This window comes from Chiroxiphia lanceolata, chromosome 6 (assembly GCF_009829145.1).
Source record: "Chiroxiphia lanceolata isolate bChiLan1 chromosome 6, bChiLan1.pri, whole genome shotgun sequence".
Taxonomy (NCBI): Eukaryota; Metazoa; Chordata; class Aves; order Passeriformes; family Pipridae; genus Chiroxiphia; species Chiroxiphia lanceolata.
The window spans coordinates 54,640,575-54,658,513 of NC_045642.1; the positions used below are offsets into that span (position 1 = coordinate 54,640,575).

The 17,939-nt window shown below is 37.6% G+C and overlaps 1 protein-coding gene across 1 annotated transcript in view; it reads right to left on the reverse strand.

The window, feature by feature from the left end:
* Positions 1–17,939, reverse strand: part of CDC42BPB (CDC42 binding protein kinase beta) — a 94,315-nt gene that overhangs the window by 30,614 nt on the left and 45,762 nt on the right. Inside the window, 10 exon segments of the mRNA XM_032690112.1 lie at positions 308–418; positions 1,966–2,208; positions 4,568–4,701; positions 6,617–6,736; positions 6,823–6,989; positions 7,973–8,052; positions 9,016–9,264; positions 11,076–11,276; positions 13,038–13,131; positions 16,414–16,562. Coding sequence (XP_032546003.1) covers positions 308–418; positions 1,966–2,208; positions 4,568–4,701; positions 6,617–6,736; positions 6,823–6,989; positions 7,973–8,052; positions 9,016–9,264; positions 11,076–11,276; positions 13,038–13,131; positions 16,414–16,562 — 1,548 coding nt within the window.

Here is a 17,939-nt window from a genome sequence, read left to right on the forward strand (position 1 = left end):
AAGCCCCAAGTAACTGCTCTGCTTACATGACCCTACTAAGGAGTTGAAATGGGTTGCAGAGATAACAGATTTGGACCACGTTAGTTTAGTATCTGCTTAAAGTTTACATAAACTGGACATTTTCAAGACATTAGTGTCCAATAAGTAAAGTGTTCCAAGCAAAAAAAGGCAAATAAATCTGGACAGGTTAGGTCAGGTTTCTAGTAATGCTGTAGTTTTCAAGTCTCCCACTGGTATCAACAGTTGAGTAAGCAAAACTATTGCAGCCCCTGGGCCACGAGTAAATATTTGTCAAAAAACATGTAACCTTTAGAGCTTCCAGTTCATTTTCCAGCTGTTTGGAGAAAACCTCACTGTGCTCACGAAGCTTGCGTTCTTTTGATGCTTCTGCTACAACTTCTTCAAGTTGGGCTTCCAGCTGTAATAAATAATTTTAGGTCACTTCAATCCACATAGCATTATCTGTATGTATCATTCATTTCCTTTCCTCCTTATGGACTAGCAGCAAGTTATATTTATTTCTATTTTAAGTTACACTACTATAACAATCATCTCAGAATGTCATGATAATTGCTTTGCCTTCAGTGATTCAGGCATCCATCTGTCTCATGCAGCAAAACTATTATTTTATGACTCTTTGTACTGATATGAACTACATCAAACCCATTCAGGATAACTGCATAGCTCCCATTAAAGCAAAGAGAAGGAAATGGCACTAGGACGTCACTGCAGTTGTGAAAGAAGAAAGTCTGCCACGTTTACAGGTCAGCTCCATGCCTCAGTATCTAGTAAGGCAGCTTAAAAATCTCAATCTTTGACCCAAATCACTGCAAAATACTTCAAATATGAACACTGAACATTTTTGCCTTGCAATTATGGAACAAATAAGCTTGATCATCCATTTATTGACTTCAGAAAGCTTATCAGAAAGACAATTTGGGTTTAGCAGCAACTAAGGCAACTTGCAATTCAAGCAATAGTGACACAGTTTCAAAACCTGACAGGAAGAGTAAAATTTGTTTTTCTGTGTTCAAATTAAACTCACAAAGTTGTTTTTAAAAGGGTTGTACTTAGAACTGTGGGACAAGATAATGAACTTCTAGACTATGTTTTGAATAGAAGATTGATAGAACTGTTACGAAAGGGAGTACAGAGGAATTTTTAAGAACAAAGACGGGAGATTTCGAAGTTCTGCATGGAAGCATTTAACTGAATAAAGAACAGCACTTGAATGCCCGCTGCACTCTGCTCTAGAGACGAGATGCCAGAGCTCTTTGCCAGTTCCCAGTTATCTACCACTTCTTGTTCATGGATAAAAGCCTGAGAAACTTCATCTTTTACTACACTTTCATAGACTGCCTTCAATTTAGTAGAAGTTTTCCAGTAATGTTTATAAAGCTCTTGAATTTCTCTTCTACACTTCACCCAGAGAATACCTAAAACATGATGACTTTTCAGTGATTAAAACACTCTGGATTAACCACAGTAGCTTTTTCTTATGCCCTCTTCTGGTTATCCACTTCATCTTATGTAAAACTATAAATTGCCTTGAATACTAATTGGAAATTAACTTGTTTAAAGATATTACAGATATTCTTACAATGACTAGAGAGGAAGGAAAACCACATATTTAATCTGTATCACTATTCCTCCCTTCAGCTGAAGAGAAACATTCAGTTAAGAAAAACAGTGAAGTCAGAATACTCCAACCTCAAAGCACACGAAGAACTCACTGAGCTTTCTAGGTTTCAAGCTGATTGTGAGTCAGAGTCTACAAGAATCAAAACACAAGAACTAATAACCTGGGCATGTAGTAAAAACAGCTTCCTCCAGATTCAAATCTGAGTACAAACAAAAAAACTCAAGAAAACCCAGAAGACACTCCCAGTTTTTCAATACAATCAGATATGAGATACTGATAAGCAGCAGCTGAACATGTTACTGCTGGCTGGTTTATCAAGCTACCTCTTTCCTTATCTTCTCGGATTTACGGATGTCCTGTCGCAGAGCATCAATTTTCTGCATGCTCACTTCCAACTCCTCTTCTTTGTCGCGAAGTTGCCGGGACAGCTTCTGCTTTTGAGACCGCAGGTCTCCCATCCTCTCACTGAGCTCGGAGAACTCCTGCACAGCCAACTTTCTTTGCTGGTGGGCATCCCTCAATTCTTTGGACTGCATCTTTAATCTCTCTGAGGCTTCTAAAAGTTGCTGGTTTAAATAAAAAATATAACAAAAAGAGTAATTTGAACTCCATATATTCTTTTCAAGAAGAAAGACACTGGACCTATGTAAGCAAGACTTGAAAGCTCAACCACCTCACATAACTTCTAAAGATTATTTCTAATTCTTAATTTACACAATTGTTTGAGTTTTTTTCCTGGCTAAGCAGCTCCAGTAATGTACCAAGACAGCCATTACTCTGCTTCTAGTGTGGCAGCTCAAAGACTACCTTTGGTGTAGCCTTTTCTGCTACTCATACACTCTGGTCAACAGACAGAAGAGAGACTGTTAAATTCTAAGGTACAAACAGCCCAGAGATTTTGGCCCACAGGTTGCTTTTGTATTCACCTGAATGCCCATGAACAATATGGCTAGGAGGCTTTTCCAAAACTAGTTATTCCAATACAGATAGCTTTTTTTTAAATATCATTGAAAGTGGTATGTAGTATATGCAACTCCCTATTTACTTTACTGCAAAATATTTTGCTGATTTAAACTAAAAACTTATAAGTTTTAGGAAGCAAACAAAGGTATAATTTACAGAGCAGCAAATAAAATCAGCAATTACATAAAAGTCATCATCAGTCTTGAGCAGTAATTAACCTTTTGGTATAACAAAGAGCAAGTGCGCTCAAGCTGGAGCAGTGACTTAGCTCTATTAACTCTTTCATATATATATAAAAATACACACACATACACATATATATATATATATACATCTGAGTTTAACTCCTGTGTATATTATCATAGAATCACAGTATAATTTAGGCTGGAGAAGACCTTTAAGATCATTGAGTCCAAATGTTAACCCAGCACTGCCCAGCCCACCACTAAACCATGTCCCTAAGTGCCACATCTCCACGTCTTTCAAATACCTCCAGGGATAGTAACTCCACCACTTCCCTGGGCAGCCTGTTCCAATGCTTGTCAATCCTTTCAGTGAAGAAACTTTTCCTAATATCCAATCTAAATCTTCTCTGGTTCAACTTGAGGCCATTTCCTCTCATCCTGTCATTTGTTACCTGGGAGAAGAGACCTACCCTCACTTCAGCCCTTACTTCAACCTCCTTTCAGCAGTTGAGCAATAAAGTCTTCCCTGAGCCTCCTTTTCTCCAGACTAAACAATCCCAGCTCCCTCAGCCACTCAAGGCCTCATAGGACTTGTGCTCCAGACCCTTCAGCTTCCTTGCTGCCCTTCCCCGGACTCATTCCAGCACCTCAATGTCTTTCTTACAGTGAGGGGCCCAGAACTGGACACTACTTAAGGTGTGGCCTCACCAATGTCAAGTACAGTACAACAATTACTGCCCTGGTCCTGCTGGCCATGCTATTGCTGATACATAAGAGGCCAGGATGCCAGGATGCCATTGGCCTTCTTGGCCACGTGGGCACACTGCTGGCTCAAGTTCAGCTACTGTTGACAGGACCTCCAGGGCCTTTTCTGCAGGGCAGATTTTCAGATGCTCTGCCCCAAACCTGGAGCATTGCAAGGGGTTGTCACCACCGAAGTGCAGGACCCAGCTCTTCAGCTCGTTGAATCTGTTACAAGTTTGCTATTTATCCCACCCCCTTTTTGGGGAGAGAAGCCCTAATTCCTGTGTGACCATTCTCAGGCACTTCTCTGGTTTTAACACATCAATAACCCTTGTGTCTTTGCTGCTGCATGGATCTCCATCCCCTATTTCCACTGAATGACAGACTGCAGGGCCTTGCTAGCACATGATCCCCCAAACACTGGTATGCCACCCACCCCAGTTTATCTCTATTGAGCCTGGCTTTATCCCTTTTCCCCCTTCAAATCTAGTTTAAAATTCTTTCAATGAGCCCTGCTAACTTCTGTGCAAAGATCCTTTCCCCCCTTAACACAGGTGTACCCCATCTGTCACCATCAGGCCTGGTGTCATGTAAACCAACCCATGGTCAAAAAACCCAGAATTCTGCCAGGGGTACCAGCCAGTTATTGATCTGCTGGTTCTTCCTCTTTCCTCCCTCATCATTCTCTGAAATTGGAAGAATGGAGGAGAATGATATTTATGTTCCTGATCCCTCAACAAGTCATCCTCAGATTTCTATTGAAACAGTTAAGAATACTTAAACAGCTTAATTAAAACCATTCTTTAGGTATTCGTTCTACCTAGCAGAACACATCTGAAATAAAAAGCCCAGCAACTTCCAAAAGAGAAAGAGTGATACTTTGAGAAGCTACTGTATGCAGAACAGGTTCCCTAACATCTCAGTATAGTTCCAAAAAACAGCATTTAAAACATTAAAATTGCAATCACAACATAACTATTCTACAACTACGTTACATGACCATTTTTAAAAGTATCTGTCTTTGGATCAATACCTTATGAAGGTCCTCCTTTTCTTGCCGCAGTACTCTGCACTGTTTTTCTAGTCCTTTCAACTTGTGTATGGAGTCCTCATGTTCTTGTCGAAAAGCCACTGCATCTGCAAGCTGTGCTTCCAATTTACTTACATCTGTAGATTAATACATATTAAAGGTAAGTGGTCCCAAATTAACACCAATAAAACAAGCAACATCACTCATGCAAACTGGCATCGCTTTGCTTGGAAAATAAACTTCTTTCCCATTCCCACCATTTTAGACTGTGTGAGGTAGTTTTGGGGCATTGATACCTCAAAACAATTTTATTTTTCTCAGCCCCTTAAAGAAATTCTCCCAAAGACCATGAACTCTTAAGTGAAAAGCCTTAGCACAGGGCTTGGTTTTGTTTTTGATGAATGCAACTTCAAGCCCTTGAAAACATTAAATAAACTTGAGTTGTTCCAATTCTAGTTCTAGTAATGTGTTTCCTAAATAGTTTTTCACTATGTGACAAGAAAGGCTACAGTCGGTCATTAGTGCATCCAACCAGACAGGCAAGATATTTTCTAGACTAGATAAGAACTAATAGTCTGGGAAGGAAAACCTATCCTGGACGAGGTGAGCTGGAGACTGGATTGCCCATATTACTGGCATTTTGTTCTCTCTTTACTCTCAACGAAAAATAAACAAATTTGACTAGAAATTAACGCTTTTAAGTGCAAAAAAAGCCCAAAGCCACTAATCACCTCTATATATTTCTGCTCAGTCTTAGAACTGGTAATAAAATGAACCACCATTCTCCATTTGGTTTTAATTACTACCTCTTTTAAACAAATAAATAAGAAATTGCATAGGGAATAACTGTCTCCCTCAAGTTCCACTGATGTTTGTGGCAGAACGGGAGACTGGACCCATGTATTCAGGAATCCCAAGCACTGCTATAAGCTTGAAGCATTATTCCGTTCCTCACTTCTGCACAAACTTCCTCCCACCCTAGATGAACCAATGCCACTTCTTTTTAAATCAGGACATACTGCTAGAATTTATATTTAACATTGGCTGAAGGAGCTAGATAAACATGAACCGTTTGCAGAAGTAGCACCTTAATCTAACTATTGTTAAGATTCAAACCTAATTTCAGAATACACAAGAACAGCTTTTTTTGGAAGGATAATGTAGGAGAGCTGAACAGATTTTTGCAATGCTTACACCTACAAAAGGGGTATATTGCCAAACTAATGGGGAAAAAAAATAAAAAAAAAAAATCGGCATCAGCAACTCCACATGTGAACTCGCATATGCTATACTACAGGCCCCTACAAAACTCTCAGCCAAATCATTGAGATTCAAAACTAACATTTTGTTTATCACTGATTCCCACTTAAAAATTAGGCGCTAACAGGAAACTTGTATGGATAAACTAATAGCATTGTCAAGCAACAGATTTTCAGTGATATGGATGAGTCAGTCTTCCCTCAGGACAGATGCCAGTATTTGTTTTTCTGCAATGTTCAGTGATTCCTAATTAATGCATCACCAAATAGAAACACAAAGGGAGCAGGAGCTCAGAAATATTTAAATGTGAACTATTATTATAGTTCACATGCCCTTATGTTATTATAGTTCATATTATAGTTCATATGCCCTTATGTTACTAAAGAGCAACCACACTTCTCTCTCCCTATCTCTTACACCTGCCTCCAAGTAAAACCCCTCCAAAACAGTGCTCCCCCCAAAAAGGAGAAGTAAGAGAACATAATCTCCTGAGATTTTTAAGGAAACAAACATCACACAAAATATTTAACTGAATCCATCCACACAATTCATTGTACTCTAGACTTCCCACTCTAGTATATGCTATCAGGTCAAGCAAGTGGAAGAAGTAGTTAAGCACTCATTTGGAAAAACTGAAATGTCACTTCATATTGAAGGAGGATTTAAAAAACTCTTTTGTTTTTTAAGTACCTCAAGAACATTAATTCTACATATTACAAAAACACAGCACATCATGTTACTAGGAGTACCAAAATAAATTGCATTACTATAATTACCATGCCAGAGGCTTACCTGTTAATTTATTCTTCAACCGTTCAATTTCTTCATTTAATTTTTTAATCTCCTTATCTCGGCTTGTATTTACTGTAACACACATTGGACCTTGGAGGCTCTGCGCTGTCTGTGTAGATTCTTAAAATCAGAAAAGAAAGGAAAATATTTTCAATAAATATGTTCCAATGACCAGAAGTAAATCCAAACAAATACAGACCACTAACCTTGCAGTTTTCTGTTCAAATCCTGCTTTTCTTGCTCTAATTTCCGTATTTTCTTTTCATAGCCTTCTATTTGTGAAGTGTTCTTTAAGTCACGTTGTACATCTGTATCTTTGGTTACAGTGTCAGACTGCATCAAACTCTTTAAAGTGCCTCTATCAGATAAAGAGCTGAAAACAATTACATAAGTTAGAACATTTTAATAAATACTCACAACAGTCTATAGCAGTGATATGCTGGGATTCCACCAAATAGGCACCTTAAATTTACAAGAACAATTAATGCAGTAATTGTTACTGCAGAGACAACCGTCAGGGCAAAGTTATTATTCCCTAACTACTGTCCATGCTGCTGTAGAATTAAGATACCTGCATGCAGGACTTCAGTAATGCAGACACACATTTCACTTCACAAACTGCCCAAACGGTTGGAAATGTTAACTCACCTATTCCAAAGGTTACTACTATCTGGCAGAGAAAAGGAAGCAGGTAAGTGTACCTGCACTGAGACAGCTGAGGGACAAACCCCAAAGTTTAAAGCATGACAAAGATGGATTTCAGTTAAGGCATATGATCTCCCTCTGAAAAGGAGGAGATGTGTATTTTTGGGTTCACAGGGTAACAAACCCCAACAAAGAGAAATAACAAAGTAACAAACAGGGCAGAATATCTCAACATCAGAGACAAAAACACGTTTGAGAGATCTCTCTACATGGAGGCCATTTCAAAGATGTGCAAAGTGAGCCACTTTGTCCATGCTCAGAACCCTCTGTGTTAACTTGGCCTACCAGCAGGACACTGGAGCAATGAGATAATCCTCAACAGCTACTGGAAGATGTCCAGCGTGGACAATACTTGCTCTCAGCCTCACAGTGCAGGGACGGCGAGTTTATACCCAATTGCAATTGACACATCTAGTCCCCTAACTTTCTTTCATTTCAAATAGATAAAATATTAAATACAAAAGCATCTAATCTTGGCCCGTATAATCAAAATATGTTAAGACATTTGAAGGGAAAAAAAAGAAGGATACAGGTTTATCCAGAGGTATACCTGTGGACATCAACCTTTCTACACGTTTCTGAAAATGAGAATTTCCTAGAATTAGTTGCATTTGGGAAACAGGTTTAATGAAGAACAAATCCTTTGCTTACCTATCAGTTGTGTATGTAAACCCAACAAACGGTAAATGCAATCCAGAAAAGCCTGTATGAGAACTTGGTGGCACCACTTCCTGCATGAAAACAACATCCATGAAAACCCGAAAGAGAACCCACACAGAGTGAAAGGCATTTGACTGAGCCTCAACAGCTAAAAGAGAGACAGCTAGTGGAAACACTTTTCTTAGTACACCAACTGACAATTGGCAGTTATGCTCCATTGTCCCTGAACAAGCTTTATTTCAGATTAGGTCACTTAATATAATGACCTGAATTTAGGAGCCTCTTGAACTGGCACTTGAAAGGGCAGCATTTCAACAAGTTCAAAGCAGAATGCAGCCAGTAAAAGAAAACCTGAAATATCAAGTTCCTAATTAAAAGTGACCTGGCACCAAAATGCATGCTGTTAGTTTTAGTATTCTAGTTACTGTTGAACATGTAATCAAAAACGTGCCAAAAGCTCTTTATTTCTTGGAATACAAGCTGATGAACAAATCACCACAAAAGCTCTCTGCTCTTCCTGACACATTAGCAAACTATGACACAACAGAAATGCAGGACCAGAACTCCAGTGCTCCCTACTCCAAAAACCAACCTCCCAGTTCTTAAGTCAGTGGAGAAGTAGCAGTGTGAGTCCTCTCACCTGGACAGCTGTGATTGCAAGCTGCATGGAGAATTTATGTGTATTCCTAAAGACAGATATTTTTTCACCTTTGAAAAGGAGTAAATCCAAATACTGGTTCCTTGTAAAGGTAAACTGAAAGGGCAACTAAGGGGGTTTTTTCCCCACCTAAGTATGTTTTAACTTTGGTCATGTAACAATACTTCATTTTGGCAAGTGCTACCACTTAGAAAAGCAGCTCATGACTTCTGATAACTCAAAACATCAAAGAGATGAAAAACTTGAATTTTTCACATTTAATGTGACTTATTTTTCATCTCTCACATTATTTATTTTGCAATAATTTCTCACTACTACCTTACAGTGCAGCAAGGTTGCACACTTCCATTAGTAATATTTAAAAACAAAGACTCACTGGATTTCTTAGTACATCATCATCTACATCAAAGTTTGAGGTGTCAGAAGGACTGCTAACTTCTGGAATGTAAGGTGCTTCTAGGTTTCGGATGTTATCCCAATTAAGTCCTTCAAAAAATGCATGAGACTTAAAATCCTCTATTCCATTCTGTCCCAGTCTACGCTCCCTGCTGCAGATAAGCCGCTGAATAAGATCTTTTGCTTCTTCAGACACATCTGTAACATGGGATGGAAACTGAAATCGTTCCTACAAAACAAAACAAATAAGAGAAGTTTTTAGAGAAGGAATCTATTCTGTAACTTCCAACAGTAGTTTCAAAAAGAACATGCTAGTAAAACTGGAAATGAATAGTCAGATACTGTTCTAGTTCCAGCGAGCAGTGACAGAGCACAATTCAATACATTCAGTGATAGACTTTTTGTCTTAAAATGGATTTTGAGGACAAGAAATCATTTTTCAATTTCTTTAATACAGATATGTTTTAAACTAACTCTGGTTACAGTAACTCTGTTGGGAAAAGTGAACTTTTTTTAAGACATACCAGAATTTTAACACACTGCAATATATTAAAGATTATACAATAAAGATAGGCCCCCACTGGTACTCTTAGTCAGAGATTCATTGATCTCCTGAAGATGTATTCCTTGAGATTTAATTAATTTCAACTCTTAAAACCTCATGATGGTAGTTAATTCTTTACCAAATGTTGTTATATTTAAGGATGTATTTTTCTAATTTATAGGTTAAACACCTGTTTTTCTTACCAAAATTTAATCTACATTCAGAAAATATTTATATTATCATAAACAAACATAAGATAAAAAAATTGTAATTATCACTAACAACTGAAATTACCCTAGATAGAAAAAACTGGGAAACCTTTATTCGTATTTTAGCTTGCTACTACTACCACTGCTGTATTGTCAAGAAGGGCTTTTCGGTGTTTGTTTGGTTGGTTTGGTTTGTTTGTTTTCCAGTAAAAGACAATAGCATATTTATACATATCATAGAATGGTTTGGGTTTAAGGGACCTTAAAGATCACCCTAGTTTCAACTCCCCTTTCATGGGCAGGGATGCCACCCACTAGATCAGGTTGCTGACAGATATACATAAAAATATATATTTATAATACAACTTTTCCAGTTTGAAAATGAGATCATTAAGGATCAAACCAGCATAAATGAAATAAAACTTAAAAACTTCCAAAGAAAAACATACAATCATATTGACTGTGTGTCCAAGTGAGATTAAAATATTAAGTTTGCAGGACAGGTTACATTTGCAATCAGTTCACACATTGAAGGAATTAAAGCAACAGAGATATTAATATTCATCACAGCAAGGGTGTTAGCTCTGGCAAGGATTTCATGTCTTATCCATCACTGCCTCACTGTGAGAGTCAGCACTGTAAACCCCAGAAGAGTGCACTCATCCTGGGAAGAAGAAAATGCAATAATAACCCTATTGCAACAGCTTCTGGCTACCCGGGACGAGTATGCACATAAACACATCCTTCTAATACAGCTCTTGAAAGGACACGATGAACTGTTTCATTCTCACTCTCTAATGTTCAAAATGCACCCACAAGTTCCAACTCTTCTCTACCACTCTAACCCTGGGCAAATGCCCAACCTCAGGTTCTTCATGCAGCTCATGACTACACTGATTGACTTGCCTGTTGCCTTTTTGGTACTGTTATCAGTGTGACAGAAAATGTGCACAGCTGTGTAAATAATGCATTACTTCATTTCTCCTGCACTTTCCAGAGGAAACTTGCATTGGGCCTAACATAAGAGTAGGTTTTAATTTTGAATTTGTGATGACTGCTTAGATTTTCCAATAAGAACAACATCAGCATTTAGAGAAAACTTTCAACTTGCCGAACAATTAAATTTCTGCAGTTCCTAAAACCTGAACCATCAAACCTACACAACATGGCTCTAAAACACTGTGAAAAAGCTAAGAACTACCATCACTTTAACATCTTCAAGTGGTAAGTTTCTCTGTAAACATTATAAACTCTGTGAAAACAGAAGACATGTAATATAGCTCTTACTTCATGGTTCATAATCTTCCCATAGGTTTCCACTAGTGACTCTGCATAGAAGGGTGTTTCCCCATACAGCATTTCATACATGCAGACACCCAGTGACCACCAGTCACACTCAGGTCCATATTTCCCCATTCCATCCTCCATTGCTTGCAGGATCTCAGGAGAGATGTAGTCAGGCGTACCCACTGCTACTGATGACTGTACCTTGAATATAAGGCAAACATAATTCTCATAAGTTTTCAGGTTCTCTCAGCAAGTTTTTTAATTCACACAGTACTATTTCTGACAAACAGAGACAGCAGGACATGATTCTGGAGAAGGAAGAGATTTATAAATTCCCAGCAACATAACAAAGAAAATATTAAGAAAGTAACAAAGAGTGCAAAGATTAAGTTCCAGTCTACTGCTACATAAAATCAGTTGATACGTTTTATTCTGTAGACAGTAGAAACCCAAAATAATCACAGCTATTGTGAAAGCAGAAAGACAAAATATGTTTTTCCTTTGTGTCTCTTTATACTTTAAAATTGCAATTGGCTGCCAGAAATTGAAATGAAAAATGGATAAGTAGGGAGATCAAGTCCTACCTCTGAATTTTAGAGTTTCATTTGAAGATCACAAAACAAGTTCCTTGGGTAAGTTTTATTATGTCAGAAATCAGCCAAATGTTTATTGCCTAATGTGTAACTGGATACAATACAGGGGTAAGGTGGGGAATGGCCCTGTGCCCAAGTAGTAGAGAAGACGTGACCATCAGGGCAGTGGCAGAACAGCTCTGATCTCTAGGAATATGTTCTCAATTCCAACAGCTCTTTCATTTTGCATTTTAATATGGTAAAGCTTTGGCAGGCATTTTATAACTAGAGAACATCACCAAGATGTGAGTTTGTGCCAAAATCAGTGAATGATGCTGCATGGCATAGTTTGGCAAGTCTGGCATCCCTGCAAGTACCCTAAACTAGGCAAACCAAACAAAAAACATCATGCATAATTTAGCTTTTAGAGGTATATCCAATCTGGTGCACAAGATGGCCAATTACCATCATGTTGCTGTTCCATTTGTCAAAGGCATATAAAACAAACTGCTTATTAATTATAGAATCAGACAATCATTTAGACTGGAAAGGACCTTTAAGATCATCGTGTCCAACTGTTAACTGAGCACTGCCAAGTCCACGTAAATCATCTCCCTGTGTGCCACATCTACACACCTTTTCAATACCTCCAGAGATGGTGACTCCACATTTATGTGTGTCTAAGTGGTGTAGCAGGTCACTGGATTGTGGGGACTTCATTTCTGCTCTCCATTACAATCTTCCAGCCCATGGGGCTCATTACCCAGAGAACAACTGCTCTTACTATTGAAGACTGAGGCAAAGAAGACATTAAGTACCTCAGTCTTTTCCTCATTCTTTGTCACCATATTTCCACTCCAATAAAGGAGGGAGATTCTCCTTAACACTCCTTTTGTTGTTAATAGATTTATGGAGATTTTTTGTTTTTTACAGCAGTAGCCAGATTAAGTTCTAGTTGGGCTTAGTTATGTCCTCATTTGGGATGACTTATACTTAAGTCTGTCATGGTTTTTAAGGTTCTTGGTCATATGTGATTCTAACACATATATAATATCAAATTTATGTCCTTTTTTAATAAAAGGGTCTTTGGATAGTTCATAAAAATCTCATTAAAACTCCAATGGTCAGTAGGAGAAAAAGTGAAAACCAGAAAAATATAGCAAAGTATAACTTTAAAAGTTTAGCAGCCTGTAAAACGAGGAGATGAAGACATCAGAAATGTGTTTAAGTGCATTAAGTTACACTCTTCCCTCAATTTTTAGCATATCAGATAACCTACAATATACCACAACCCTGATGCATGCTGATGATGTCTAATCTCCTTAAGATCAGCAACTCACTTAAAAGGTCCTACTACCAGCAACCCAATTAAATTTTGCTTCATACATACTGTGCCATCTTCACTCATTTTCAGACAGGACCCAAAGTCTGCCAGTCGTATGTGGCCGTTCATGTCCAAAAGAACATTATCAGGCTTTATGTCCCTGTTAGAATAGAAAGAAGTGAAAAGATTTAAGCATATAGTATTAGCTCTGATTGTAAAGATTATTCTTGCATCAGAATAACACAGAATTTTAGGTTGGATACCCCCTGATGCAAACGCTTTTTACTGTACTATTTATTACCCTCTCCTCCTGCCCAACTTCAAATTTTGCCTACAATACTGAAGATGTAGACTACATCAGATTTTTAAGCTCAAAGTTCAACACTGAATGGTCAAATAACCAAGCAGATCAATGACAATGAGTCTACCAACTGTGACACATAGGCAGTTTACTCTATCAACATAATTTCAAGATTATATGCATCGTAATACATTGTTTAGAGGCAAGAAAAATAAAAGAGAAAAGACAATCTTTTAATCAAATGTTGGGTTTTTTTGCTAAGACTTATAACTGACTTCTAACTTCTTATCTAGGACTATTTTTTACTGCGGGGAATTTTGTCCAGCATTTCTGTTCACCAGTATTTTTTATTTGCTATTCAAGTCTTTCTATACACTATTGCACAGCATATTTGCTTCTAGGAATACCTAAGGATCTTTGCATCCTGTGTACAGGCAGCAGTTACCCTACAAGCCACTGAATTCATCCAGCTCTGGGCTCAGGGCAATACTATTTCAACAGGATACAGTAACATTAGAAAGTCTCCAACCTCAATCTGCAACTTTCCTGTTCTTACACAGATATAGTTGGGTATAAAATGATATACAGCATGATAAAGCTACTAAATTACACAAACTAACATTCCTGTTTCATTCTAGCTTATTACTTGATATTCTTTTTAATATCAGGAAGGTCACTGAAAAGGATTTACTGAAGAGCATATTTATTTAATTTCATCCACCAATTAATGACATTTTATTTCATCACTTTGCACTCAAATTCACATGAAGTGAAGTATCAGCAAAAGATAATCATTCAGACATTCGCGTGTTGTTTGTTTGTTTGGTGTTTTTTGGTTGGTTGGTTGGTTAGTTGGTTGATTTGTTGGGTTGGTTTTGGTTTTTTGTTTAGTTTTTGTTTGGTTTTGTGGTTATTGTTATTGTTTGGTTTGGTGAGTTGGTTTTTATAATTAATAGCCTTCAAATATCCCAAATGATTTAAGAGTACCTAGCCAATATGTTGGGAAATTGCCAAGAAAGGAAGAGGGAAGAACAAGGGCAGAAAGCAAAACCAACTCACTTATGTACCAATTCTGTAGGTTAAAAAGGAGAAAATCCATGTCTTCCAAGACAATATATACCAGTCTTCTCCCTTCCTTTAGCCAACAATACCCAGGATCAACTTCCAACATGCCAGTACACCATCATGCCATTTTTGAAATATTATTTTTGATCTGAGCTAGCCAAGAAAAAGATAACCAAGCCAATAAATGTGTTGATTTGGGTGGGGGGAGTTTTTTGATATTACGTTTATTCAAATAATACTATCTACTAGTAATATATAAAATCACATGTGCTTTACCTTAAACCTTCAGAAGTGAAGTTCCAAATGCCACTACCTGCGCCCAAAACTTTAAATACTGCACAATACCTTCAGCTTGATCTTTGAGGAGATGACTAGAAATACTAGTTGTAAACAAAACCCTGTGCTCTAATACACCTTGCTACATAGATGTGGAAGCTCACGATGTTTGATTTTTAAGGTGCTGATTTCTAGTTTCACACTTGAGGAGACTTGTGAGAAGAACCGTGATAGGTTTAACAAAGGGTCCTCATATGTGTAAAAATCCTGCCAACCTGATACATTTTGATTCAACACAAACTTTCATTAACCTTTTTTAACCAAAGGTTACTGCTCTGCAATTAATTCCTGAAATGTCACTAATAATGCTGCTCATTAGCAGTATTAATACAAAATAATAAATGCTAATCTATGCCTGTCAACATAAATTTAAATGCATATTTATTTGTGATAATACAGAAAAATATGTGCTGAGAAAAGAAGACTATGTCACTATGCTATTCCAATAAATTCATTAGCAATTTTGTACCGCTAAACTTATTCTGTACATTTCAGTTCCAGATATTGTCAACATTCTTTTACGGTCCCATAACCACAAGTGAAGCTCAGTAGTTGCAGGGGACTATGAAAGCTAATATACAACTATACAGTAATTCATTTGTTTTTTAAAGAACACTGCTCACAGTGCCATTTGCAGCATGAGCCAATCTCATGCAACACTTCTCTGCTTCACATGCAGATCTCACTTGCCTCAGGGACCATCACTGCTGTTCAGAAAGGCTTAATTCCTCATCTCTGAGCTCCACTGTTTCCTATCTACAGCTAACAGGTTGTATAAGCCTTTAAAGGGTCCTTGAAACCCTCTCCAAAGCAATCATGCTCCCTCCTAATCCATTCCAGTCACCAAGCAGTAATTTCTTGGGTATTCATACATCTCCTATTCAAAGCATATGTTTTGGCCACAGAGCCATCCATTCCTATTGCCACAACAGATGTTCACTCAGTCCCATGAAAAGATGTAGCCGGTCAGTTAGTCAGGCCACCTTCTTCAGAAATGGATGCAAGGTGCTCCTGGTGAACTTCTCCCCATATATTGCCCACATTTACTCACACGAGTTCTACAGAGTTTATATATCTTTTCTAATTGATTTTTAAAACAGCGAACTCTGAACAGGAGAGTTCAAAGCATTATAGTTTGAGAATTCCCTGTGCTTTTCGAACATTAACTGTACTGTTACAAACCACAACCTGAGTTTACACGATAGTAGTCAGTGATTCAGAATACACATCCTGTGTACAAAAACAATTAGACTGGTATGTGCCCACTGATTACAAAAATTGTCTGAGATGACCTCAGGTAAGCAGATGCACTGATGTTATCATGGGCTACCCGTGCATAAATTCTGCAGAATGTCCAAACATCTGTATAAAGCTCAAACCGTTTCAAACTGCTTCAAACTTCTAGGTTGGCTTGGACAAAAGCAGATAAATATTCATTAGGTGAACTAAGAATAAGCCAAGAACTCTGATTAAAAATAGAAGCTTCAGTAAAAGGTTAGTCGGATAAATGTCACTGCTTCAAATATCAATCTATCAACACTTGATATTTAAAATGTAATAGCTTATACAGCTATTATAGTTACACTAAGCATGTACCCACAGCAGTTTGCCTGTGGCTACCATGATCATTTGTATATGTAGCAGTATCTTTAGGATTAACTTCATATAACTGTACATGTATTTCCATGTACAGTTCCATGTACAGTTTCCATTACATTGCCAAATGAGATGGTATTTTACCTGTGCACATAATGCAGTTCATGTATGGAATGTATAGCAAGCACCATTTCACCAATGTAGAACCTAGCCATATCTTCTGGAAGCTTGTCTTCAAACTTACTGAGAAGTGTCAGCAAGTCGCCACCAACATAGTAGTCCATCACTAGATACTGAAAATGGAGAAATAAAGTAGTCAAGTACTAGGAGACAGCTGTGAAGAAAAAAAACTTCCAAGTTCACCAGTTAATCCCCCCAAAAAAACTTTCACTGATTTTTTTCTGTGCCCGTGGAAAGCAGTCAAAATTGGTGATCTTCTGTTTTACTTTTATTTGCTTATTTAGTATAAAAAGATACCATATTCCTTTAATAATCACAGTAAGAATGACACATCAGCATTTAGTTCCTACCATAAAAAACCTCCAAACAAGATATGGCAATAACAAACAAGTAAATCAGAGTTTATTGTGTTATCACACAAAGAAAATGATCTAATATCATCACAACTAATGCTCATTATCAACTCTTTAAATAAGAGATGATGGAAGAAAAAAACAAGTATAGTGAAAAGCACTAGTTGATGCAGCTTAGTCTAAAATATACACTTCATTACTACTTTTACTTTCGGTATAATTTCAGTACTATTAGTTGTTCCAAAAGTAGCACTTATCACATCAACATCTTCAAATACTCATCTTGGCACATTCCGCATCATGGATGCATAACATAGCTGGCAGGAGCTTGATGACACTATACATTACAGATGCCCATGACAAGCCAAAAGCACTGTAGAGCCAGAGGCACCAAAGTGGGAAATTTAAAAAATCAAAGATTAATCGTCTTTTGAATATATTTCAGTGAAAAAGTACAGAGCCTCCTAGGACAAACAGCCATTACCCTATCCAGGGAAAGGAACAATACTGATAGGGTGACATGAAAGAAGAGGACTCAGGTGTGCTATTTGTTTTTCATACCACAAAATAAGGATTATGTTTTAGTTATTTCCTAGCAATAGCCACCTAAATCCAGACCATCACTTCAAGTATAATGACTTTAATGACTAGTACTACCAGTCTTGAGCCATTTTGTTCCATGCTTCCCAAAATGATTTGATATGTGGGTTTAGGACTAACTCTGCTTATTCTGGAGTTAAGTTTCTAAAGCAGTCCTGTTATCTTTCTCCTCAAAGTAAAGCAACCTAAAAATCCACTGTCCCTGCCACAGATTCATCTTCCACAAGGGAAGGAAATTAAAGAAGACAGGAATGCAAAGGAACATAAAGCGCAATACTAACCGTTTCCTCACTATGTTTTGGTTTAAAAGAGCGACTCTGAACCGTCAGTCTTCTAAAAGGGATATTGTCCTAAAGCATTTTCTCTCAAATTCAAGGCAAAGAGACCTTACAGAGCCTTTTGTGGTAAGCGAAATATCCTGCCTGTCAGGGACAAGGTAATGCACTTCCCTTAGCTCCCAAAGCATTTATAACTCAACAAGAACTCAGCTGACCCAGAAGCAAGGAACTTGGATCAGAGAAAGATCATGAGACCTCT